Source organism: Xenopus laevis, chromosome 9_10S, assembly GCF_017654675.1.
Source record: "Xenopus laevis strain J_2021 chromosome 9_10S, Xenopus_laevis_v10.1, whole genome shotgun sequence".
In the NCBI taxonomy this organism is placed as follows: Eukaryota; Metazoa; Chordata; class Amphibia; order Anura; family Pipidae; genus Xenopus; species Xenopus laevis.
Window position 1 is genome coordinate 2,958,915 of NC_054388.1, and position 27,080 is coordinate 2,985,994.

The following is a 27,080-nucleotide window of genomic DNA, read 5'->3' on the forward strand; positions in this document are numbered from 1 at the left end:
CTTATCATTTACAGTAGGGGGTACATTATCCCTTATAATACATGAGTGATAATCAGAGTTCCCTGTATAACTCAGCCTGCAGCCTTGTGCCTTTATATGGTCACAGAACAACCCCTCAGTGACTTCTAATATCCTTATCATTTACAGTAGGGGGTACATTATCCTTATAATACATGAGTGATACTCAGAGTTCCCTGTATAACTCAGCCTGCAGCCTTGTGCCTTTATATGGTCACAGAACAACCCCTCAGTGACTTCTAATATCCTTATCATTTACAGTAGGGGTACATTATCCCTTATAATACATGAGTGATACTCAGAGTTCCCTGTATAACTCAGCCTGCAGCCTTGTGCCTTTATATGGTCACAGAACAACCCCTCAGTGACTTCTAATATCCTTATCATTTACAGTAGGGGGTACATTATCCCTTATAATACATGAGTGATACTCAGAGTTCCCTGTATAACTCAGCCTGCAGCCTTGTGCCTTTATATGGTCACAGAACAACCCCTCAGTGACTTCTAGTATCATTGCCGTGCTACAGATCTTAAGTCGTTTTTAGATTACTTTCAGTTTGAATTTAAGTGTTATAGAATGGCCTATTCAACATTTCAATTGGTCTTCATTATTTCATAGTTACTGAATTATTTGCCTTTCTCCAGCTTTCAAATTGGGGTCACTGACCCCCTCATCTAAGTAACAATTGTTCTGACAGGCTACAATGTTATCTCTATGGTAACCTTGTACCGCTTCTTATTTTACTCTCTACTGGTCTAGTCCGGGCTCTCATTCAAATCACAGCCTGGTTGCTAGGGTAAACCGGAGCCTAGTAACCAGACAGCTGAATGCCGGGGGGATTCCCCGCAGAGGCTCAGGGAGCAGGAAAGTGAGCGACACTGAATTATAAATCTAAAAGTTTTATTACAACGACAGACTGACAAAACACTAAGAATTACTTTACATTGAGACAGACCTAAAACACATGCTTTTTCTTTAAAAAACAAACAAACAAAAAACTACAAATCTGACAGTTTATACAATGATCCTGTATGTAGTCACAGCGTGATGGCAGAGACCTCGTGGGCCTCAGCGTGTAGGAATTCTGGTTTGGGGGATGTGTTAGAAAATGGGATCAGCACCTGCATTAGATTCCTGCCTCCCGGGAGACCCCCCCAATCAGCAACGAGATTCCCAAAAACCGTTCTTGTACAGGGGCCAAAGGGCGAGTTCAGGATCTGCAGCTATTGGTTAGACTTTGCCTCGTTGCAGGGTCCCAAGTGATTTGAAAGCCCCCCTCCGCCCCGCAGTGGTCTCTTCCGTCTCATCATCAGTCACTACAGGACATGCTACTCAGTAACAATACAGAGTCTGTAACACTATTGGGAAGGAGGAAGAGGAGGAGCTTGTAGGATGCAGAGTTCCTCCTGTCTGTGCGTCCGTCCCCGGGATACCAGGACAGACTGAATCCTGCATGGCTCCTCCCCCTTCCTCACTCAGGTGTGAGTGACTGGCGGATATGTCTCACCCGCTAACTTTCGATGGTTGGTGAAGGGAGGGGGCACTTTAATTTTTCTCATCTTTCTTGTCGTCCTCCTCTGAAGGGTAAGAATGCCACGTCAGCCTCTCCTCATAGAACGAAATCACCACCTGGGGGCACTTTACGTTGGCTTCCTTGGCCGGGACAAGGTCGGCTTCATCCGAGGTTTTCCTTTGGGGGGGGGGGGAGATATACCCGTTGCTGATTTAGAAGCTTTACTTGCATTGTACCCCCCGAATAGGGAGCGAACCCTCTATGAACATGTGACTATACTGGCTCCCAACAAGCAGATCCACCATGAAACGCTGCTGATTGCTTTAGGTTTACTTACCCTTTAAAGCTACTTTCCTAGTTTAAAGGGGAACTATAGCGAAAAAATGAAAGTGTAATATAAGCTTCCGCATACTGAAATAATAAACTTTCTAAATATAATCAAAAATTCTGTACCATTTCTAAAATAATCAAGTTTATGTTCACTATTCCTCTCTCACCATCTCTTTCTCTTCATTCTCTCTTCATGCAGCAGTTGGGTGTCAGTGAATATCTGACACCCAACTGTCGCATGAAGACAGAATGAAGAGAAACAGATGCTGAGAGAGGAATAGTGAAGATAAACTATTCGGTTGTATTTAGAAAGTTTCATTATTTCAGTGTGCTGAAGTGAATATTAAATTTTTTTTTGCGACAGTTCCCCTTTAAAGCTACAAATAAACGTGGAGGGCCCCCAGATCTCACCATTTCATAAGGAACATCAGCTCCCCGCTGGAGTCTGTGGCACCAATGATCCTCTCTGGTTCCAGTCCACGGGCAAAACCACGGGGCTTCTCTGCCTGAAATTAGTTATGTAAAATTAATTAAAGGGGTTGTTTACCTTTAAATTAACGGTTAGTATGATGTAGAGAGTGATATGCTGAGGCAATTTGCAATTGGTCTTAATTTTTTATTATTTTTTTTTATTATTTGAGGTTTTTGAGTTATTTAGCTTTTTATTCAGCAGCTCTCCAGTTTGCAAGATCAGCCATCTGGTTGCTAGGGTCAAATTCCCCTAACAACCATGCACTGATTTGAATAAGAGACTGGAATATGAATAGGAGAGGCCTGAATAGAAAGATGAAAAATAAAAAGTAGCAATAACAACACATTTGTAGCCTTACAGAGCATTTGTTTTTTAGATGGGGTCAGTGACCCCCCCCCATTTGAAACCTGGAAAGTGCCCGAAGAAGTCAAATAATTCAGAAAATAAAAAATGAAGGCCAATTGAAAAGTTGCTTAGAATTGGCCATTCTGTAACATACTAAAAGTTAACTTAAAGGTGAAGCACCCGTTTAACTCAGTGATTGATACTGTGCAACAGGAAGATGGGGGTGGGTTTACATGACTGCCAGCCTATAGGGGGCGGGGCATTTGGCTTTGATGAGACCGACTATTATCGTTTCCTCTCAACCTGGGCAATGGCATGTATATGTAAATTATGTATATGTAAATTATGTATACATTTTTTAACTCACTTCGTCCTTCTTTTTCTTGGGTTTGTTCTCCTCCCCGACCTCCGTGTCCGAATCCGCCTTGCGTTTCCCGCCCTCTGACTTGTCCGACTCGTACGCGGATTTTTGCGACTGCAGGAACTCGGCGATGAGATCGGGACAGTCCAAGTTCTCCTCTGGCTCCCAGGTGTTGTCCTCGCTGCAAACAGCACAGGGATTCACACACACAAAGCAGCAGCTCATTAGCAGGGGCTTCTCAGTGGACTGGTAATAGTTTTTTTTAGCAGCCAGAGATATTAGTTAAATAGAACAAGGGGCGGGACTTACTTAGAGAAGCCTTTCCATTTGAGCAGATACTCCACTTTCCCTTTCACCACCCGTCGGTCCAAGACCTTCTCCACCACATACTCCTCCTCCTCCTCGTCCGCAACCTCTTCCATCTTTTTCTTGTTCTGCTTCTTTCCCATGGAGGTCGCCAGTTTATCTGCTTCGCTGAGCTGCGTGGGGAGAAGCACGAGAGTCGGGTCACTCGTAATTAGGGAGGCACTGAACCCACTATTTTAGACTTGCCGGACCGGACCCCCTGAATCCTTCGCGGAAGATTCGCCGAATACCGGACCCTAATTTGCATATGCAAATAAGGGGTCGGAAAGGGGAAAACCTTTTTTACTTCCTTGTTTTGTGACAAAAAGTCACATGATTTCCTTCCCCTCATTTGTATATGCAAATTCGGAGTTGGTTCGGCCGGGCAGAAGGATTCGCCCGAATCTGAATCCTGGATTCAGTGCAACCCTACTCGTAATATCCTTATATGTTACAGTAGGGGGTTGTGTTATTCTCTATGTACTCCTCCCACAACATACACGTGTGTTAATTGGCCGCTGACCATAAGGGTACGACAACACGCATGTTTTCAGCCCAATTTGATGTGCTGCGGTAAAATGCCGCCGTAAAATTGCATGCGATGAAAATAAGGTAAGTGAATGCATTGTTGGAAGAAGTCGCAGCGTTAATCCGACGCAACACGACTGACCGATGCAGATACTGCGACTTCATCCGACATTTCTATCTCTTACCTTAGTTCCGTCACATGCAATTAAATGCTGCCGCTTTGTTGCATCACGCCAAAAACGTTGGTGTAGTCCTACCCTTAAACGGAGTCTCGTGTTAATGTGATTGTAAGCTCTGGGGCTGATGAAACACAACCAGACACAATTGCAGAAACACGAAGGCTAATACATAAGCGAAACATAGAAAACAAAGGAGACCAATTGTAAAGTTGCTTAGAAAAGGTCTATGTCCGACATAGTAAGCGTTAAAGTGAATGTTAAGTTCCCCTTTAATGACAGACGCACTGTGTGATTCCAATTGTTTGAACTGTGTAAATTGTAGGACTGAGACTGATTAGATTGTAAGCTCTGTGGGCCACACACACTCTGTGTCTATCACAGACTCACCTTTGTGCACTTTTGCTACTGAGGAAGCGACTCCCCACACAATGTACGAGGCTGATTCTAACAAACATCCCAAGTGAAAGAATGTAAGCTCTGCAGCCCAGTCTGACACGTGACACGTGGTTTCCCTGCAGCTGAATGTGTCTAGTTATATATATAAAGTTGTAAGTACATGAGGCATGCGTGCTGGACTACAACTCCCATCAGCCCCCACGGGGGAAGCAACAGGCCAATGGCAGACAAAGCCTCGAGCAGGGGGGCCGCTGGGAAACGGAGGAAGTTGCAGGAGGGCGGCAGGTACTACAACTCCCAGCAGTCCCGGCGGCGACACGCGGACTGGAAGGAAAAGGCGCTGGATGAGGCCGCTCTTACCCCTGTTGTGACTCGCCTCCTCCTCCCGGTGCCTCGGGCTTCACTTCCTGCTCAAATGTCTCCGCGGACTCGGCTCCCCCGGGAGATGGAACCAGTGGAATCGCCTGCGCCCCCCGAGCCGGAATCGAATGGATGTGGCGCCTCCAAACAAAAGGAGCTGCCGCCGAGGAACCCAGGGGAGTGCGCATGCGCCGACAGGAAGCGCCGCCGCCGGGCATTGTGGGACGTGTAGTTCCTGTGACTCCTCATGTGCCTCCATAGTCACTTCAGTAATACACGTGCCCCTATAGTCTCTCCCTCCTGTACATCACGTGTCTTACTCATACATTTCAACTTGTTCCCCTTTACATTAACTGTGGGTAGGATATAGAGAGGGAGATTCTGAGACGAGTTGTAATTAGTTAAAATTTTTTACTATTTGTGGTTTTTGACTTATTTACCTTTTTATTCAGCAGCTCTCCAGTTTGCAATTTCAGCCATTTGGTTGCTAGGGACCAAATTCCCCTAGCAACCATGCCTGGAATATGAATAGGAGAGGCCTGAATAGAAAGAGGAGCAATAAAAAGTAACAATAAATGTGCAGCTTTACAGACACATGTGGACATTAGTCGCCTGGTGCCAAATCTTCTTCGGGCGACTTATCTCCCTCCGCCTCCCGCCTGCTACAGTGGAAATGGCTGGGGGGTGTCACTCGGAGCGATTTGTTTTCTGAAGTCCCCAAAGTTTCATCAAGAGGCAAATTTGAAAAACAAATCGCTCTGAGTGACACCCCCCCCCGGCCATTTCCACTGTAGCAGGCGGGAGGCGGTTGAGGGAGATAAGTCGCCCGAAGAAGATTTGGCACCAGGCGACTAAATCGCCCCCAGTAGCTTCGTCTGTCCCAGCCTTACAGAGCATTTGTTTTTTAGATGGGGTCAGTGACCCCCCATTTGAAAGCAGAAAAGGAGAAAGCAAAGAATTCAAGAAGAAAAAAATTCTTGGGACTCTATAAATACATCATCATAATAATAATAATAATGTAGACACGCCCCTCTAAAGAAAACCCATCCCTCCTCCTTGGCCCCGCCCCAGTCTGTATGTGAGAGAAGCACAAGCTCAGGGACCTCCCTCTTTCCCTATAGCACCCCCCCCCCTCTATTGAGCGGCCAATGGGCTGACCCGCGTGTGGAACGTACCATTCTGTTCACTGACACCAGCGCTGGACTTTTGCTCAATGTAAAATCCCATAGAAGTGTAAAGACAAACCAATATCGCTGGCTGGGGGCGTGAATGTGAGGCACGAGGGGAGGGCGGAAGTTGTATCCAGTTGGACATCCGCCCTTACTGCGCAAGTAAAGTCAAGCGCCTCCCACCCCAGCTGTGTCACTGTGACGTGGCGGAAGTAGGGTACCGGAGAATTGGACGCTCAGCGTTGTATAATCGCAGGTAAGTGATATCCCTTAATATCACAGCGCGCTGGTGTCGGGACATTAAAGCGAGTGTCGCGGGGCTTTACTGACTAAAAGCGGAGCCGCTGCTCCCAGTTCTCTCCCTGCCTGGACCAATGAGCTGCCGCCGCCCCGCCTTTCCCTTTATACTGACCCTCAAATGCGCCAGTGTCGCTGTCAGCTCTTGTAACCATAGCAACTGCACCTCCCCTTACACCAGCACATGCTGCTTTCTTTTTTATTACTTTTGGTTTTTGACTTATTTCGCTTTTTATTCAGCAGCTCTTCAGTTTGTCATTTCAGCTGTCTGGTTGCTAGGGCCCAAATTCCCCTAGCAACCATGCATTGATTTAAATCAGAGACTGGAATATGAATAGGAGAGGCCTGAATAGATAGAGGAGCAATAAATAGTAACAAATAGTCTGTATTGTTATCGTTTCTTTACATGGGGTCAGTGACCCCCTTATTGAAAGCTGGAAAGAGCCAGAAAGAAGCAAATACATTATAAAAATAAGGGATAATTGAAAAGTTAGGGGGACATAAGGGGCGGGGCAGTGATGTGGGGGGGTCAGGCTTTTCCCAACCCACCATCCAAGCCCGAGTTGTGGGTTCCTTTTTAGCCCCGCCCCCACAGATGATGTCACAAATAGGGCGGGGTGAGAAGTGCGCACCTATTAAAGGGGAGGGGCAGTGATGTAGGTGGGGCATGAGGGGAGGGGCAGTGACAGGGGGGTGGGCCACAAATCAGATTTTGGACAGGTTGAGGCAGGAAAGTGGGAGAATCGGGTTATAGTGGGTTTGGCAGCAATTCGCTGACGTCTATTTGGGTAATTTGTGCGCATGAGTGTGAGCTCTGCAGCCCAGTTCTGATTTGATTGTTGGGGATTAGTCAGACTAATGGACATTTATTATTATTATACAGGGGATCAAATAGATTTCTCTGTCGCTGTTTCCTGATTGATCTCTGGGCAGTCGCATCTCCCCCTATTGTGTCTGGAGGTGAATCTTGTAGTCGCTCCTCTGCTTTATCTTCCATTGGACTCGTCTGCTCGTGTTTTACTCATTACTACTTATTTTCTCTGCAGATGACTCCCCCGAAGTAACTGTAACATGTCTCAGGATAATCCCGGCTCAGAGGTGAGACTTGGGAGGGACGTGGAGTCTGCTACATTCGTTCAGGAGTCGCAACTGCCAGTGCAGGGGATAACCAGAGATACTCAGCAGCACTTACATTTACCGTTCAATGGCTCCCTTAAAGCAGTTTGTAGAATAATATGGACCGGGCGCATGATTAGACTGGGGTGAGGGGGACCCATTATCCAGAGCTTTAAACCCGAAAAATTAAAGTTGCTTGTAGATTACTAGGAAGACTCAAATGCACCTCTGTAGGGAGTAATGTATATGATACAGGTATGGGATCAGAATGCTCGGGCCTGGGGTTTTCCAGATAATGGATCTTTCTGTAATTTGGATCTTCATACCTTAAATCTACTAGAAAATCATATAAACATAAAATAAAGCCAATAGGCTGGTTTCGCTTCCAATAAGGATTAATTATATCTTCGTTGGGATCAAGTACAAGCGACCGTTTTATTATTACACAGAAAAAGGAAATCGTTTTTAAAAACTGAATTATTTGGATAAAATGGAGTCTATGGGATACGGCATTTCCGTAAGTCGGAGCTTTCTGGATAACGGGTTTCCTTGTAACGGATCCCACACCTGTACAAGCATGGGGAATTCAGGCAAAAGAAAAAGCCTTCTAGTGCTGAGCACTATTTTTACAGTTCATTTTCTGGTTTCTGGGATATTCGCAGTTTTATTCCGCTAACACCAGATATTTACAGGTAGTATCAGTCTAAAGCTGCAAATATCCCAGAAACTGCTTGAAAACGAGTGTAAATGATAAAAGTTCTCATAGAAGCGCTTTTGAGGGGGTTTAGAGCCCCCTAATTAATTAGTTTCTGCCGCCATGGCCTGCACTAGCCACAGCTGAAGAGGAAGCCCCGGTGGCCATGTTGGGGGGGGCACATATATATATATAAAACTCAATGTGTGGCCTCGCTTTGTTTTGCAGGAATTTGTCACAATCCGTGTGCAGGATCCCAGACTCCAGAATGAAGGATCATGGACCTCGTATGTGGACTATAAAATCTTCCTCCATGTAAGTCCTTGTTAGTGACACGTGGGGGCCACAGCGATACATACGGGAAGGATTATTATTAGATAAAGATTGGGCTCATCCTATTTCATAACAAGGGGAGGAATGAATTGTACAAATACACAAGGAATTCTCGGTGCCGTAATGAGAGGAAATAGTTTGGCGCCACCTGGAGGGGAAAGTCATATTTTGCAGAATGTAATAGAAGCTCAGATGTGATTGTCTTGTTATGTGGCACTTGCTATACAGCCCCTCCCCCCCAGGGACCAAGAACTGACACTTGCTATGTCTGTGTCTCCATTCTCATCTTATTCTTACCCCAGACTCCCACCATCTTGTTCTTTCCCCAGACTCCCGCCATCTTGTTCTTACCCCAGACTCCCGCCATCTTGTTCTTTCCCCAGACTCCCCCCATCTTGTTGTTACCCCAGACTCCCCCCATCTTGTTGTTACCCCAGACTCCCCCATCTTGTTGTTACCCCAGACTCCCGCCATCTTGTTGTTACCCCAGACTCCCGCCATCTTGTTGTTACCCCAGACTCCCGCCATCTTGTTGTTACCCCAGACTCCCTCCATCTTGTTCTTTCCCCAGACTCCCGCCATCTTGTTGTTACCCCAGACTCCCTCCATCTTGTTCTCTCCCCAGACTCCCGCCATCTTGTTCTTACACCAGTCTCCCGCCATCTTGTTGTTACCCCAGACTCCCGCCATCTTGTTCTCTCCCCAGACTCCCGCCATCTTGTTCTTACACCAGTCTCCCGCCATCTTGTTGTTTCAGACTAACAGTAAGGCTTTCACAGCTAAGACGTCGTGTGTGAGGAGACGTTACAGGGAGTTTGATTGGCTGAGGAAGCGACTGCAGAAGAATTCGGGTTTAGTGTGAGTAAAACACAAGTGATGGGATGTTATTATTAGAGGAATTCAGTGTCATGTCGTTACTTGTTATAGAACCTGTAGGTCTCAGGCTGTGACTAACTCTGCCCCCCAATAGTCTTTATAGTTTGTAACAATAAAATGTTGGGGTACACACTGTGCGCGAGGATTCCTGCAGCTCCAACTGTCATTTCTCCGTCTCACGTTGTAAATACCAAGAGGTGGATTGTTCCAGTTGCTCCTCATGTCTTTGATCCATGCGGCTTGTAGATCCGAGTGTGCCCAGGAGCTGACACTATTTAGGGTAAGGTCAGGGGCGATGCTGACCCCTCCACCACCTGAGGCAGCAGCAGAGAGAGTCAGTACATTAGTACAGAAAGACTAACTGCTCCCTCTGCGCTGGAAGAGCTGAATTTACGGTTTGAAAACCGGAAATTTGGCTCTTAAAGTACAAGGAGCAGCATTTTTGCCGCCTCTGGTACCTAGTGGGGTTCTGCCGCCTGAGGGGGTCAGCCTCAACTCACCTCATTGGCAAACTCACACTGGGTGATTTGGGGAGATTTATTCGCCTGGCGACTAATCGTCTCGTCTTTGTGGCGACCGATCTCCCCAAATGTCTTACCTCTGTTTTGCGCTGGCTAAAATGAAAAATCGCCAGTGCTAATCACATGCGTCGCTTCATATTCCGAAGTCGACCGAAGTTTCCTCGCCAGACGACTTCGGAATATGAAGCGACGTGTGTCATGCCGCAGGCGATTTTTCATTTTAGCCGACGCAAGTCAGAGGTAAGACATTTGGGGAGATCGGTCGCAGCAAAGTCGAGACGATTAGTCGCCAGGCGAATAAATGTCCCCAAATTGTCCAGTGTGACGTTACCCCAACAGTCTCTCTCGTCGCACTGCTTTCACTTTGTATCTGCTGAATTGTATTAGTTGTACAGATCAGTCTCTCTCCTATAGTGTAAGGGAAGAACATTGTGGAGCATTTTATTGAATGTAAATAAAACTCCCCGTTGAGCAGGAGAGACTGGTGCTTCTTACTCAGGAATCTCCGTGTTTCCCTTTCATTCTGTGTTTAGACAAATAGTTTGAGGCTTTAACACCGAGTGTCTGGGGGTGTTAGATCTGGGGCAATGGGATGTTTTGGACACAGCACCCCCTGGTGGGAATGACGGAGAAGAGTAATCTGTAGTCATGTGACTATTCTATTTATTCTTCATCAACTGGTTCTTCTTTCCCTTTATAATAAAATGTCTGTGTCTGGTTCTTCCTCCAGCCTGAGACCATTGCACATTATCTCTGGTCTCCTCTGTGTCCCTCGCTCCCTGTGTCCCTCACTCCCACGATGTCCCTCGCTCCCACGATGTCCCTCGCTCCCTGTGTCCCTCGCTCCCTGTGTCCCTCGCTCCCTGTGTCTCTCGCTCCCTGTGTCCCTCGCTCCCTGTGTCCCTCGCTCCCTGTGTCCCTCGCTCCCTGTGTCCCTCACTCGCTGTGTCCCTCGCTCCCTGTGTCCCTCGCTCCCTGTGTCCCTCGCTCCCTGTGTCCCTCGCTCCCTGTGTCCCTCACTCGCTGTGTCTCTAACACACAAACACCAACACTCACCGACTTTTTCTCTTTCCCTCAGGCCGGTCCCAGCGCTGCCTGGAAAACTTCCCTTCCTCGTGGGGAACAATGAGGATTTTATAGAGAGAAGGCGACAAGGTCTGCAGCAGTTTCTGGAGCAGTAAGTTCATTGTTACAGCAGAACTATTAGGTGCCTTACATTTAATAATTATTCTTTGTTGGTTTCAATACACACGTGTAGAGCTGAATGGTCAGATAGACATATAGAAACAATAGAATTCTACCTGTATCTGACGATTCAGCACTAACAATGGCCGATGTTTGGGTTCATTCAAAGGTACCAGATCAAAATTTTTATTTTTAGTTAAGAGGGGGACTTAACATTGCAGGGGTTTAGTTCCCCTTTAAAGGAGAATTCAACCCTAAACTTAAAAAACCCTACCCTCCATAGACCCCCTCCTTCCTCCCCCCAGCCTGTTACCCCAGGCAAATGCCCCTAATGTTTTATTTACCCCTCTGAGCAGATTCAGGTATTGGAGTTCACAGGCGCCATCTTGAGCCGCTCCAGTAATCTTCGGAATGAGACCGGCGATTCAGCAATTTTTGTGAGTTCTGACGCAGTCGTGTGATTCAACTGCACATGGGCCAACACGCCGTCTCATTCCGAAGATTACTGGAGCGGCTCAAGATGGCGCCTGTGAACTCCAATACCTGAATCTGCTCCGAGGGGTAAGTAAAACATTAGGGGTAACACTTAAGGTGGCCATACACAGATAGATCCGCTCGTTTGGCGATGTCGCCAAACGAGCGGATCTCCCTCCGATATGCCCACCTTGAGGTGGGCAATATCGGGCTGATCCGATCGTGGGCCCTAGGGCCCAACGATCGGATCCTTCACGTTCGCAAACGGGCGGTCGGATCGCGGACCGCATCAACGAACAGATGCGGCCGCGATCCGACGGGATTTTTAACCCCATCCGATCGAGATCTGGCCGACTTTCAGCCAGATCTCGATCGGGGAAGCCCGTCGGGGGCCCCCATACACGGGCCAATAAGCTGCCGACTCGGTCTGTCGGCAGCTTTTATCGGCCCGTGTATGGCCACCTTAAGTCTGGGGGAGGAAGGAGGGGGTCTATGTAGGGGTTTTTAAGTTTAGGGTTAAATTCTCCTTTAAGAGCCCCACATGCCTGAAGCTTTAATGTTTAAGGTAACTTTTAGTCTGTTATAGAAAGGCTCATTCTAAGCAACTTTTTAAATGTCTTTCATTTTTTTATATTATATAGTTTTTGAATTATTTGCTTTCTTCTTACCCTTTTCTGGTTTCAAATGGGGGGGGGGGGGTCACTGACCCCCATCTAAAAACAAATGCTCTGTAAGGCTACAAATGTATTGTTATTGTTACTTTTTATTCCTCATCTTTCTATTCAGGCCTCTCCTATTCATATTCCAGTCTCTTATTCACATCAGTGTATGGTTGCTAGGGGAATTTGGACCCTAGCAACCAGATGTCTGAAATTACAAACTGGAGAGCTGCTGAATAAAAAGCTAAATGTAATCTATCTAATCGCTTATGTTTAATCCTCTCGCAGGATTGTCCAGAACATGGTGCTGCTGTCAGACAGTCGATTACATCTGTTTGTTCAGAGTCAGTTGCCCCTGGCAGAGATCGAGGCCTGTGTGCTGGGCCACTGCTCTTACTCGGCTACTGAAGCCATTCTCAACTACGCTTTATCCAACCGAGGCTGGACCCAAGAGGAGACCCCAGGCAGCTAGCGGAGTCTTTGGGCTCAGGGACACTTTGCACTTTACTCCATGGGACTCCGAGTAATAAATATAAATATATAGAGGCTGAATAGACTGGCCATTCCGTCAGTATTTGCCTGTACATATTGGGAGCTGCTCGTTCTGGAAGGACTTGAATTACGTCTGTGTTTAATGTATAATAAGAACTGGCGCTTTATCTGTAGTGCAATTTCTGTTAAAGGGACAGGCCACTTAGTTACAAGTTTCTTACGACTGTGAAAGAAGATGCAACATGATTCCACTGTCTGCAAAACAGCTCAATGGCAGAGACACGCGCTCTAGTGATGGGCGGGCCGACCCCATACCTGCGGGTCGGGTGGGTTGGGGTCGACCTTGCGCTGCTCTTTGCGGGTGCAGGTTGAGCTCTTCTCCTGCTCTCCCCGCCCGCCACCTTCCAACTTTATAGCCACGCACCTGCTCGCCCCGCCCCTTTTGTGACATCATCGGCAGCGCGGGTCTATAAAGGGATCCCGGAAGTGCGGGTGAGCATGGGTTGAAAGAGGGCGGGTTGGGGTCGGGAAACCACGACCGCATATCACTAACGCTGCGATTCTGGGAGATTAGTCACCCAGCGACAAATCTCTTCTTCTTCGGGCGACTAATCTCCCCAAACTGCCTCCCCACCTGCTACAATCCAAATCTCTGGCGGGATGGCACTCAGAGCGCTTCGTTTTCCAAAGTTGCCTCACGAGGAAACTTCGGAAAACGAATCTCTGGGTGCCATCCCGCCGGCAATTTATATTCTAGCCGTAGGGAAGGCAGTTTGGGGAGTTTAGTCGCCCGAAGAAGAGGAGATTTGACGCCGGGTGACTAATCTCCCCTAATCTCCACGTGTGTCTCTGCCCTAAACCTCTGAGGATTAATATTATTCTGTATGTTACGGACTCAATAAATGTTCTATTTTAGTTAAGCTTTTGCTTTGCTTCTAATCCAGAGTCATTCATTACACACGACATATACAGTTCAATTACAACTGAGAGCAGCGCTTGTGCCTTTAACTAGTTCAATCCCCTCCCCCAGTGTATCTCATAACAAAGTCACACCTATAGGACAATATTGGTCAAATTAGGTTTGAGCTCAGATCTCTGAGCTTTTTACTGTATCTAATAGAACAACTATTACATGTACTAACTGTCAGTAAAGTTAAGTAAAAGTGACAGATAAGGTTTGCCCTTTAACTGTCAGTATGATGTAGAGAGGGATATTCTGAGACAATTTGCAATTGGTTTTGGTCTAGTTTTTTATTCAGCAGCTCTCCAGTTTCAGCATCTGGTTGCTATGGTCCAAATTCCCCTAGCAACCATGCATTGGCTGTGAATAAAAGGCTGGAATATGAACAGGAGAGACCTGAATAGAAAGATGAGTAAAAAGTAGAAATGTGTAGCCTTACAGAGCATTTGTTTTTAGATGGGGTCAGTGACCCCCCGTTTGAGAGCTGTAAAGAGTCAGAAGAAGAAGGCAAATAATTAGAAAACGATGAAAAATTAAACGTTGCCAAGAACTGGCCATTCTAATGTCAATTTGTGCTGTTCTTGAGACATAAATAATCGGTGGGTTCCTATTGGGCAGTTAGGCTGCAGGTGCTGACATATGAGATGTAAGAGAATAAAGTCCATATAATATATAGTGAATAAAGTGCCCCCTCTTGTAAAATATAAGGATATTAAGTTACTGAGTCATGGAACTCCGAGGTAACTTCTAATATCCTCATATTTTTCAACTGGGGGTACTTTATTTATTATAATACACAAGTTTCAGTGAGTCATGTGACAGAAATGACATCAGAACTCACCGTTTATAACTGATGACATCAGAACTCACCGTTTATAAGGATATAATTTACAGGATATTCATGGCTTTTGTGTATTATATAAATATATATATAAAATCATCACTTCATGGACAGACTTGTATCACTGGTTTTGCTGCAGGAGTCGGAGACAGGAGCAATGGGTACAAATGATAATCTCATTCTATCTCTAGAGCAGTGTGAGACTAAGGGGAAAGACTAAATACAATTGGTGAATTTATTGGCAATAAAAAGGTACAATACATGAATGAGAGTGACGTTCTACCTCCACCTTCCTGTGGGCTCGCAGGCTTGCACTCCTTATAAGTAGCCTTGAATAAACACAATTTTTGTTGGAGTGCTCTCCTCATTTGCGACGCTGCACTCGTTATAACTCATAGGCGAGTGTCAGATAATCCTTTGGCACAATCCCGACAATTCCATCCAACTCTCCGACCCACCAGCCGTATGGACCGTATTCCTGTAACACAAACAGCACAGGAGTCACTGTATTTACTGACAATAAACTACTTGTCTTTCTTACTGGCTCATCTGCACAACTAGCCGTGTATGGGTATAGCATCCATTATCTGAAAACCCCTTATCCAGAAAGCTCTGAATTATGGGAAGGCCATCTCCCCTACACTTCATTATAATCCAATCATCTAATAAATAGTTATTGTGTAATAATAAAACAGTCGCTTGTACTTGATCCCGACTAAGATATAATTAATCCTTATTGGAGGCAAAACCAGCCTATTGGCTTTATTTAATGATTTTCTAGTAGACTTAAGGTATGTAGTTCCGAATTATGGAAAGATCCGTTATCCAGGTCCAGAGCATTCTGAATAACAGGTCCCATACCTGTATTATAATACAGTCGTGGGGAGCTTAGATTGTAACCTGTACGGCTCTCCTTCCTAAATCTGAAACGTTATTACAGGCATGGGATCTGTTATCCGGAAACCCACTATCCAGAAATATCTGAATTACAGAAAGGCTGTCTCCTATAGACACTATTTTATCCAAATAATCCATTTTTTTAAGAATCATTTCCTTTTTCTTTGTAATAATAAAACAGAACCTTGTACAGATATGGGAAACCCGTTACACAGAAAGCTCCGAATTACAGAAAGGCCATAGACTCCATTATAATGAAATTATCCAAATGTTTCAATATGATTTCCCTTTTCTGTGTAATAATAAAACAGTCGCTTGTACTTGATCCCAACTAAGATATAATTAATCCTTATTGGAGGCAAAACCAAACTATTGGCTTTATTTCATGTTTATATGATTTTCTAGTAGACTTAAGGCATGAAGATCCAAATAATGGAAAGATCCATTATCCGGAAAACCCCAGGTCCCAAGCATTCTGGATAACAGGTCCTATACCTGTAAAACAGTCGCTTGTACTTGATCCCAACTAAGATATAATTAATCCTTATTGGAGGCAAAACCAGCCTATTGGCTTTATTTCATGTTTATATGATTTTCTAGTAGACTTAAGGTTTGGAGATCCAAAACACAGAAAGATCCGTTATCCAGAAACCCTCAGTCCTGAGCATTCTGGATAACAGGTCCCATACCTGTACTTTTCCTATCTCACAACTGTCAATTTACATTCCAGATACAATAAACATATATATATAGATAGATATAACATAGGAATAAAAATAACTGGACATGTCACTATTTAATATACAATATTATATGAGAACTAAAGCCTGAAATGGAAGTTGGCTGAAAATACTGTACTTTATATACACACCCCCCCCCCCCCCCCCCCCCCCCGTTATCCAGAATGCTCAGGACCTGGGATTTTTCCATTTCATTTCCTTCATACCTTAAATCTACTAGAAAATCATATAAACATGAAATAAAGCCAATAGGCTGGTTTTGCCTCCAATAAGGATTAATTATATCTTAGTTGGGATCAAGTACAAGCGACTGTTTTATTATTACACAGAAAAAGGAAATCGTTTATAAAATTTGGATTATTTGGATAAAATGGAGTCTATGGAGACGGCCATCCTGTAATTGGGAGGTTTTTGGATAATGGGTTTCCGGATAACCGATCCCATCCTGCATTGGCCATTATATATAATTATCGATAGATATATACACTGCCCAGACTTGCAGTGATTTCAAAAAGAAGTGCAGCCCCTCATTCCCCTCAGCTCCACTGCCAGATTTAGCTGAAACTGTTCAGCTTTTGAGGGTGCAGAACACAAGGGCAGCCCCCCAGTAAGTAAGGGGGGGGGGCATGAGCCATTCTTATTAGATGTATTAGTAAGAAATTCTATTTGTGAGGGAGAGAAGGAAAGTCTTGGGGGGCTGGATCTTCCCATGTGAGAATGTTGGGGTCTCTGCCCCACTAGGTTTAGGGGGACATTAGTTGTGGGTGGAGCAATAGAGAAAAGAGAGCCAGGGAGGGACGAGCAATTCCTGCAAATTTCTGACTGTTCTCTTCTCAATGGGAAATGTATTTGTGTTTATGTTTTGGGGGTCACTGTGGGCTCAGTGTCTTGTACCCCCCCACCTGCACTCTCTACTAGGGATGCACTGAATCCAGGATCCGGTTCGGGATTCGGCCTTTTTCAGCAGGATTCGGATTCAGCCAAATCCTTCTGCCCAACCAAACCCAAATTTGCATATTCAAATTAGGGGCTTTGGTATTCGGCCGGAATCTTTCGCAAAGGATTCGGGGGTTCGGCCGAATCCAAAATAGTGAATTGCCTTCTCTACTGAGCAAATCCAAGGGCTTTTTCATTGTCAGTAAAAGACAAGAGTAAATAGAATATACACAGAGGTGCCAGGAGTCCAACATTCCCCCCAATAATGTGGCCACCGAGGGGAACGTTCCCTGAGTCTATGGACAGAGACCACAAAGCTGCACTTTAATACTGAGCTTTGTGCTAAAGTCCCCCCAAAAACCTGCTGTACCCTGCGGATTGCAGGTAGAAGTTTCAGGTTTTTGGGTCGCGGGTCTTCTCAATAGGGAGTTTTACTCCTTTTTTTCTGATCACGCCTACTTCCAATGATGTCACTTCTGGTTTACAATGACATCACTTCCTGTTTCTTAATGGTCAGCGGGTCGCGGGTCCAAGCGGGTAAGTATGCGGGTTCGGGTTTAATCGCGCTGGACTCTACTCTGTGCATAATAACTGCACCCTTCTGTTTAAATGAATAAGGAAAAGTAAATGATGGATAAAAAGGCCCATGTATATATATATATATTTCTATACACCCTTCATATTAGGGGCACACTGTTTCCATCAATTAAAGGGGCAGTGTCATTCAGACAGTGGGATTCTCGATTGGTTTAATTCTTTGTGGGTTTCAAAAGTTTTCACTGTTGTGGGAGCGTCGCTTTCTAGTTCCGACATTCAATGGATTATTGGTCTTTATTCATTGTATTCGTAATTTGGCGTTTTCTTCTGCAGCTGAAATGTGAAGGGTTATCTGGTTGCTAGGGACCCAATTATCCTAGCAACTAGGTGGCCTATTGAGCGTCAGACTAATGAATAGTGAAAGGATGATAAAATGAATGTTGTACGAGTGTTGGTCCGTGTGTGTTGCTCGGGGGCCACATCTGACATCAGCCGGACAGGAAAGTGTCATAAAAGGGGCGCCGGCGAGGGTCTCGGGATCAGGCGCAATGAAGAGCGGGGGGGGGGACATACTAATTAAATCCACTGCCACACGAGCTTCTCACTGCCGCCTGCCAAAAAGAATTAAAAGAACATTAAACTCGCGGCAATAACATCGAGACTCCCGTTCCCTGAGCCAAATTGCACCGCTCTGGATTATACAGATGTTTGTTAATTATGTTCATTTTATGAATCCATTAAAGGGAAGAGTGTTTGGCACAAGCAAATGTGCTGCGCTCACCATCCCGGGGCTCAACTACCAACAAAAGCTGCTCGGCTGCATCAGGGTCGCGGCTACAAAACCAGCCCCACACTGGCCAAGAGGCACCTCAATAGTCGCCCAAAGATAGCCCAATATGTGCAGAGTAAGGAAATCCAAAAAATAAATGAATATATGTGAAAATACTAGGGGTGCACTGAAATCACGATTCAGCCTTTCTCTGCAGGATTCAGATTCAGCCGAACCAAATCTGAATTTGCATATGCAAATTAGGGGCGGGGAGGGACTTTTTGTCACAAAACAAGGAAGTAAAAAAGTTTTCCCCGTCCTACCCCTAATTTGCATATTCAAATTAGGATTCGGTTCAGCCGAAAACGAAGGATTTGGGGGTTCAGCCGAATCCAAAATAGTGGATTTAGTGCACCCCTAGAAAATACGCAATTTGGGACAGATTCGCCCATCACCAGGGGGGGTAACTACAGAGGGGCCCCATAAGGACAAATTTATTGGTAAAACAGATGAACCTCTAGACATTTTGGCGGCCAGAAGATTTTTTGCCCCAAAATTGTCTGAAATTGAGGAAAGTGACTGGAAAATGTGAGACGTGACGGGAGACTGGGGTACAGAGCCCAAAATCTGGGAACTCCCAACTTCTACACAAGTCAGTCCCATTGCATGCTGGGTATTGTAGTCTTACATTCAACTTGGCAAATTGTTACACAAAAACTACATTACCCAACATGCATTGGGAGACGCAGGCTCAGCACATTACGGATTAAGTACAAACCAGCCAATGACCCAAACAGTAGCCTAAATCCGCACCTTGGCTAGTTTGTACTTTCAAAACCCGCCTGGGCTTTAAATTAGTAGCCCAATCTGGCTGGAAAACTGGCAACCCTGACTGCTGCAGAGGGGTCAAAAGTGGGACCCCCCTTTATATTGATGGTGCGGCCCTGCACTGTGTATAACAAGTCCCACATTGTGTCTCATCCACACGCCGGAGAATTGGCGAAGAATCCATAAATCTGTCTGCGACTCGCGATCAACGAGCGTTTGCTGGACGTCCGGGTGCCAATCAATCACTGCTATTGGTTTATGATCAGTGATTGTTGCAAATGAAAGCGTTACAATAGGAAGCCAGTGGCACTCGCTGAGAGTTACAGTTCCATTTCTCATTAACCCTCAAATCCAAGGAAATCTCGGGCTCTCGCCCTTTAAATAGATCAGGGACAAAAGAGCAGATTTTTTTCAATTAGAAACAGAGTTTAGACCCAAAATCGGAACACGAGGAAAGGCCGAATGATCAATATTCTAATAAACCTATTGGCCAGTGATCAGGTGATTATTTGATCTGCAGTAGAAAAGCAGAAAACCTCTACATTTACACTGTCTGGCACAAGCACCCCTTTATATAACGCTGTCCCCCCATACGCAGAACTCGTAAGGCGACTACTGGTCCTGGTTTGGGAGAAGAAATAGACTGAAGACTTGGACTGACTGAAGTAGGAGAGAGAATAAGAGACTCGGCCCCATTGCTGATCCCTCCCGTTATGAACGAATGGAATTGAGGGAATATTCCCAGCAAAGAGCAGAACTCTGGTAATTTATAATATCCTTATGTATTACAGTAGGGGGTACTATATTCACTATATAATACACAAGATTATCCTGCAGATGATATCCTTATAAACGGTGCTTAGTGATGTCATTCGTTATAACTGGCGCGTAGTGACATCATTTGTCACATGACTCACTGAAACGTGTGTACTATAATAAATAATGTTCCCCCTGTATCAGCCTGTACCACTGATTCACTTCCCAGCTCTCCCTGTAACACCCCTTTCCCTCCTCTAATCTCATTGGCTCCCTCCTGTCTGCTGGGAGGAGCTACTGGTGAATAAAGCATCCGACCCTTCCTTGTACCTATCTAATGTATCAGCCTGTACCCCTGATTCACTTCCCAGCTCTCCCTGTAACACCCCTTTCCCTCCTCTAATCTCATTGGCTCCCTCCTGTCTGCTGGGAGGAGCTACTGGTGAATAAAGCATCCGACCCTTCCTTGTACCCATCTAATGTATCAGCCTGTACCACTGATTCACTTCCCAGCTCTCCCTGTAACACCCCTTTCCCTCCTCTAATCTCATTGGCTCCCTCCTGTCTGCTGGGAGGAGCTACAGGTGAATAAAGCATCCGACCCTTCCTTGTACCTATCTAATGTATCAGCCTGTACCCCTGATTCACTTCCCAGCTCTCCCTGTAACACCCCTTTCCCTCCTCTAATCTCATTGGCTCCCTCCTGTCTGCTGGGAGGAACTACTGGTGAATAAAGCATCCGACCCTTCCTTGTACCTATCTAATGTATCAGCCTGTACCCCTGATTCAGGGAGACAATTCCACATCTTCACAGCTCTCACTGTAACAAACCCCTTCCCAATATTTAGCCGGAACCTCTTTTCTTCTAATCGGAATGGGTGACCTTGTGTAATATCCTTATATTTTACAGCAGGGGGTACATTCTTCACTCTATATAGACTGTTGAGTAGTCAGTATGGGTGACCCCTGCAGGTGCCGGAGACAGTGCCAGTTTTAGGGGAATTGTGCTGACCCCCATCCCGCGGTGGAATGGTCCAGCCTGGTGTAGTGAGTCATTAGTAGCGAGTGGTGTATCACAGAGGAGGAGGAGGTGGCGGCAGAATTTGGGAAGAAAGTGAAGGAAATGTTTAATGTGTTTGGCCCATCTGTGCTGCGGCTTCTCCGCTCCCCCCAATCTCCACGTTGCCTTTAATTTTCTCCTAAATCACATCAGGCTCGTGGCGCTGGAAGGGCCGTTGCCGGCGGATCCCGGGTTCATGGAAAGTGCACGGGGAGGGGGGGGGGAATAATTTCTATTTATTAGACAAATATCCCAGTCTGCTCTTGTTGGCCCTTCGCACAACTGCCGCTTCTGATTGAGCTTCTCGTTAGCAGATGGGCGGAAGCGAAGGGTGTCGTAATTTGTATTTTTTCTTAATTAGCTTTGCTGCGTGATCTGTTGCTACGGGGAGACATAACGGCGACGCTTTCCATCTCGTGGCACCGGCAGGCGGCGGCCGCTTCTCTCCCCGGCAAGGTGACTTTGTACTGAATCAGACCGGACCCGCTACAGCTTTTGGGGGGCTCCGTTGCCACGGCTCGGGCTTGAATCTAACACGGGGGATCATTTGGTTTCTGTAAACACGGAGACGGGTGACAGTTAGGAGACAACTGCCGCCTCTTCCCTCATCTGCACAGGGGTAACCATGGCAACAGCTTCCAGCTTCATTTCCTGCATCCCCTCGAGGGGAGTCACAGTCAGATCCACCTGCTTGTCGCTCCCCCCTCCGCTCCGGGGTCATGGGGAGGTCGGCACAATAAATGGATGTGATACTAATGATGTGTTTACTGGCGCTTTATGTTCGGGGTGTCGGGGGCACTCGCATCTCCCGAGCTCATTATGCGGCAATTACACTGCGCCGCTGCTACACATTTAACTCCGCGCTTTTTCTCTCCCCTTTTAAATTAGCATTTTAATAACATTCCCGGAGCAGCCGCACAAACTGGTCATTTTTCAAAGGCAAAACTTTCAGCTTTAGGTGCAACTTTTGTTTTTTGCACCAAGTCAGGGGTCGGCACAGGGGCCAAACACAAGATATGAGACTTCAGGGGCCCCAAACCAAAGGGGTGTCCAACTACAGCCCCCTGACTCCTGCTGAACGACAGGTTCACACTGTAACAGGCAGATTTACTAAGGTTCGGATGGTAAATTCAAATTTTCAAAATGTATTTTTTTTTGGGTCAAAACTCACAAATTTAAAACCACCCACTCAAATTTGAATTCAAATGTGAGATGTATTACAGTGAAAACCTTCAAAAATACCAATATTCCCCCGCCTAAACCTGCTCAGGTCATGTCAATGGTCCCTTGAACTAAAAATGACACCCCATAGACTTCAAAAAGAATTTGACAGCCGATCGAATTTTTCATTATTATGAATAAAATCACATTTATTAAGTTTGAAAAATTCCCATTTTTCTAAAATTCAACCTACGATAAATAAAAACATCCCTTCAGTCAATAATGAACCCCCTATTGTAAAATATAAGGATATTAGAAGTCACCAATGAGTTTATTGACCATAAAAAGGCAGGAGGAACAGGCCATGGCCAAAGTCAAGGTGCAGGGGAAGAACTTGGGGCACTTGGACCCTCTGCAAAAAAAAATTGTTTGGGTGGGGGTTCTGGGTGGTCCCAGTCCTACGCTAAAGTCCTGCAGCGGGTCGGCTACCCGCGGGTTACCCGCAAAAACCAGTGGTACCCTGCGGGTTGCAGGTAGAAGTTTCAGGAGCGGGTATAGACGTGGGTTGGCGGTTCTGGCGGGTTTGAGGGTCACGGATCTTCTCAATAGCGAGTTTTACTCCTTTTTTCTGATCCCGCCTACTTCTAATGATGTCACTTCTGGTTTACAATGACAGCACTTCCTGTTTCTTGAGGGTCATTGGGGCGCTGATCGAGTTGTGGATAAGGTACTTGCGGGTCGGGTAGCGGGTCCAAGCGGGTAAGTATGCGGGTCGGGTTTAACAAATTTGTTCCTATGCTGCTAATTTCCTCGTCCTGTGACTCAATAAGTCCCAGTTATAACTAATGACATCACAGATATATTCGCAGGCCAATCATGGCTTCCGAGTATTACGTTCCGGCAATATCTATGGAAAGTCTCTGGCACATCTACTGTAGCCCAAACCAACCCTCCAAGACTGGTCCAACCATCACACAGGGGAAGTTGTAATTAGAACTGATGAAGAATGGAGATGTTTGCAGCTAAAGTGCCCCAGCTATACCAGTTAGTCCCCTGGTTATGAGCTGAACTGTAATTAATAATTAATACAGGTCCGTTAGGCAAAAGGTGCAATATTTGTGAGCAGGGTTTATATTTCTTCTTCTGTAATTGATCATTAAAACCTATAAGGGAAGGATTGTCTGCACAAGAAGTTGAATCCATATACAAGAATAAAGAGCAGCTCCGTTTACTCCCTAATCAAACACTAGCAGAGAGTGCCCCCCAGTGGGCGGAATATTACGGTGAAATGTTTGCTGGGCATGAACCAAGCAATAACATTAACGTCATGTTACAGAAGAGAATCCCATTGTTTTAATCGGGTAAAAAATGCCACAAAGATAGGGGCCCATTACTGATGGCAAAGTCACTGTGCTGTTGGCACTTTATACCCTGCCCTGATTATTAAAGTGAGAAGAGACCGTACAAAAAACACAATGTTCCTGCTGAATTCTCTCTTTCCGTGCAATGATCAGGGTGAGAAGTATTTGTTGTGTGAGTAGGGCAGTCAGGCATTCCCACCCTCTCTCTGTCTTGTACCCACCTTCTCTGTATTCACCCCAAGTTGGTAAAGAGAATGTGGCAGAGAGTGAAGTTACTCTGGTATATTCAGCTGTTCTGCTTTTGCTTTACTAACTGTCCCAGATATTCCTCTGCTTCTCCTGTAACTTCTCTGTTTGTTTCCTTGTTATATATTCCCCCCCATACCTTTCCTGGGGATCCCCCACCTTCCCTCACTCTGTCCTCCCTCCTCTCTGTCATGTTTCTTCTGTATAATCTTCTCTCTTCCCTTTCTTCTTCCTTTATCTTGTTTAGTCTCTTCTTCCCCTTCTCATGTTCCTATATGTCTCACCTGTTTTCATCCCAATTTCTCTTCTTCTCTCCTATTCTTCTGACTCCCTTTCTTTGTATTTCTTCCTTTTTGTAGCTCCCGTTGCTTTTGTTTTTCTCTTTTCTTTTTTATTTCCCCCTCCTTATGTCACAATCATCTTTCCTCTGCCCTTCAGATGTCTCTATATTCTCTTCTCTCCTCTTCACCACCTTTCTACTCTTCTCCTTCTCCTCTGCTTTTTACCTTTCCCTTTATCACATGTTCTCTATCAAGTCCACGATTTAACTATTTCCCATTCCTTCTCTTTTTTTTTTAAACTGATTTATTTCTCTATTTCCTTATTAGATAACCCCCAAGCACTGGCAGTACTGGAGCTCCTTGGAGACACATGGGTGGCTTTGCTTTGAGTGTGCTGCATTAAAGGGGTCATTCTCCTTTCAAACACTCAGAGTTCAGTTGTTTTTAAATTGTTCACCAGAAATAAAAGACATTTTCCCCATTTTTTTTACTGTTTTCTTTACTAAACTAAAGCCAAATGTTCCTGTCTCTAGGGTTCCAGTCTGACCCGGGATTCTGAACAATTTGCTGCATTAGTTGATCCATTTCTCAGTAACTATTGAATCAGCAGGGATAAACACAAGAAATGGATCAACTCATGGATCAATTTAAACCAGTTACAGAGTCACTGACCCCCCTCTGAAAGACAAACGGTAATTTCAACTTCAATATTATAAAAAAAAAAAAACAATCACAAAGAGAAAATAGAAAGTAATTGAAAAAAAAGTCTATTTCTGGGGAACTAATAGAAGTAAAATAAAAGAAGGTGCATTTGAATGTAATTTTTGCAATAATTTAAAAATGACCCCAGGCCTGTTTGCATTATAGGATGGCAGCCAATCAGCAGCCAGATGGAACAAGGAAGTGCAGTCTGTGGGAAGACAGAGCTGTGATTGGCTGCCCACATCCCAGGGAAGCCACGCCCACTGCTTATTTGTAACACTGGGAGCAATTAGTAACCAGAAAAGGGTCATTTTTTTTAAAGGTAACAATTGATTTGAACCCAGACTGAAATCTGGAGCCATCAATTATTTATCATTATCTACAGGACGAGAGTGATTTTCTAAAATGCTTTATGTCCCCTTAAAGGAAAAGTAAACCTTTAAAATAAGTGAATGTAAAATTGATGTTGATTGCTATTTTAAGCAATTTCAAATTGACATCCATCGTTTTCTTTAAGAATACAAGATCTAAAGGGAAATACATAGTGTTAATATGGATAAACGTTGTTACAACTGCGCCACCTGCTGGTCGGTTACTGAAAATGATCCACCTGAGAAACGCGTCAGGAGAAAGAGGCTGCTGGGATGTTCCTCTGCTTAGGGAAGATGTGGGAAACGTTAAAAAATCACTTTTTAATCAGTTGGGATGCACCGAATCCCGGATTTGGCCTTTCTCAGTAGGATTCGGATTCTGCCAAATCCTGGCCGAACCTGAATCCATATCCTAATTTGCATATGTAAATTTGGGGCAGGTAAGGAAATCACATGACTTTTCGTCACAAAAGAAGAATTTTTCTTCCACTTTTTTCTTTCCTGCCACTAATTTGCATATGCTAATTTGGATTTGGTTTGATAGTCAACTGGATCTTTCCCGAAGGATTTCTCCCAAATATCAGATTCAGTGCGTTGCTACTAATCAGTCATGGTGTGATGAGACTCAAGGCTTGTGTCGTACAATTTAAGGCACCGGCCTGCAGGGGGAGCTGATCCCACCAGGATAGTTCTGGTTATGCAGAAAGGCAAGTCTGACCCAGGCCATAGGGGATCATTCTGTCCAATCCTCTTTTGAATTCAGCCCCCAAACCTTAAAATCTGTTGGGGGAACCCTCCAACTCTGACACCACTTCTAAAACCCAATCCAATCTGGCAGTTGCGTTAGAGAGACGGAACCCTCCAAGCCTGAGCTGCTCTGCCTCGTACCCACGCTGAAGTAACATTTCGGGGATAGGGGATAAATTTAGAGGAGCAATTAAAAGAAAGAATAAGAAAGGCAGAGGGAGCAACAGATTAGAAGAGCAGGAGGGACAACAGGTAAAGCAAAGGATCCCAATAATGGAAATTTTTATGATGTTGTTTTTATCTCTAAATTACAGTTTATACTGCGAATAATTCACTCTAGAGAGCTGCTATCTGGTTACCTTCCCATTGCTCTGTTGTTAGTTTTGGATTCGGCCGAACCCCTGAATCCTTCGCGAAAGTTTCGGCCAAATACAGCACCGAATCCTAATCCTAATTTGCGTATGTGGGAAGGGGAAAACATTTTTTACTTCCTTGTTTTGAGACAAAGTCATGCAATTTCCTTCCCCATCCATAATTTGCAAATTCGGCCAGGCAGAAGGATTCGGCCAAATCCAAATCCTGCTGAAAAAAAGCCGAATCCCGAACCGAATCCTGGATTCTGTGCATCCCTAATTTTTAGACTGCTGGGGTGGAAAGGGAGGGGTGATATCACTCCAACTTGCAGTACAGCAGTAAAGAGTGACTGAAGTTTATCAGAGCACAAGTCACATGACTGAGGGCACCCAGGAAACTGACAATATGTCGAGCCCCATGTCAGATTTCAAAATTAAATATAAAAAATTCTGTTTGCTCTTTTGTAAAACGGATTTCAGTGCAGAATTCTGCTGGAGCAGCACTATTAACTGATGCGTTTTGAAATAATTTTTTTCCCAATGACAGTATCCCTTTAAACTGCCATTTAATCATTTCCTCTTTGAGCAATAGACACAGATCTGCAGTGCAACCTACACCCTAGTGTCCCGGTTACTTTAACTCTAATTACAGCCAAAGAGCCAACATCTGATATATAACAGGGGGGGTGAGGTGTTACTTTGCATGGGGGTCTTCGTGTCACTCTCTGGCGCCCTCTGCCTGTCAGACTGGGGTATTACCTCTGATGCGCAGGGCACCCACACAGCTTTGCTCACCCACCCACTATTTCCCAGTTATTATGTTACGATGGATTCTCCGTACGGATAATTGGAATGAGCAGATTTAATTG

The 27,080-nt window shown here is 45.1% G+C and overlaps 3 protein-coding genes across 6 annotated transcripts in view; 1 reads left to right on the forward strand and 2 right to left on the reverse strand.

The window, feature by feature from the left end:
- Positions 1-902: 902 nt before the first annotated feature.
- On the reverse strand, positions 903-6,157 carry cbx1.S (chromobox 1 S homeolog). 3 transcript variants are annotated; one of them, XM_018237486.2, is made up of 6 exons: positions 4,849-5,087; positions 4,099-4,213; positions 3,350-3,519; positions 3,047-3,221; positions 2,274-2,368; positions 903-1,709 (listed from the first exon to the last, which is right to left on the reverse strand). In XM_018237486.2, exons 1-6 carry the CDS (start codon positions 5,064-5,066, stop codon positions 1,565-1,567), a joined length of 918 nt encoding a protein of 305 aa, XP_018092975.1. In that variant the 5' UTR covers positions 5,067-5,087; the 3' UTR covers positions 903-1,564.
- Positions 6,158-6,222: 65 nt separating this feature from the next.
- On the forward strand, positions 6,223-13,584 carry snx11.S (sorting nexin 11 S homeolog; the record flags this gene model as incomplete). The annotated part of the gene is given in 7 exon segments (NM_001094006.1): positions 6,223-6,273; positions 7,361-7,412; positions 8,353-8,439; positions 9,215-9,315; positions 10,933-11,031; positions 12,461-13,297; positions 13,390-13,584. Coding segments are annotated over 5 exon segments (498 nt in total). The 3' UTR covers positions 12,645-13,297; positions 13,390-13,584.
- Positions 13,585-14,687: 1,103 nt separating this feature from the next.
- Positions 14,688-27,080, reverse strand: part of skap1.S (src kinase associated phosphoprotein 1 S homeolog) — a 152,045-nt gene continuing 139,652 nt past the window's right edge. The window contains exon 12 of one of the 2 annotated variants that reach the window (XM_018238028.2): positions 14,688-14,944. In XM_018238028.2, coding sequence (XP_018093517.1) covers positions 14,852-14,944 — 93 coding nt within the window. In that variant the 3' untranslated portion in view covers positions 14,688-14,851. Of the gene's footprint in view, positions 14,945-17,553; positions 18,188-27,080 lie in introns of those variants that run through there. The other variant, XM_018238029.2, reaches the window with a different exon arrangement.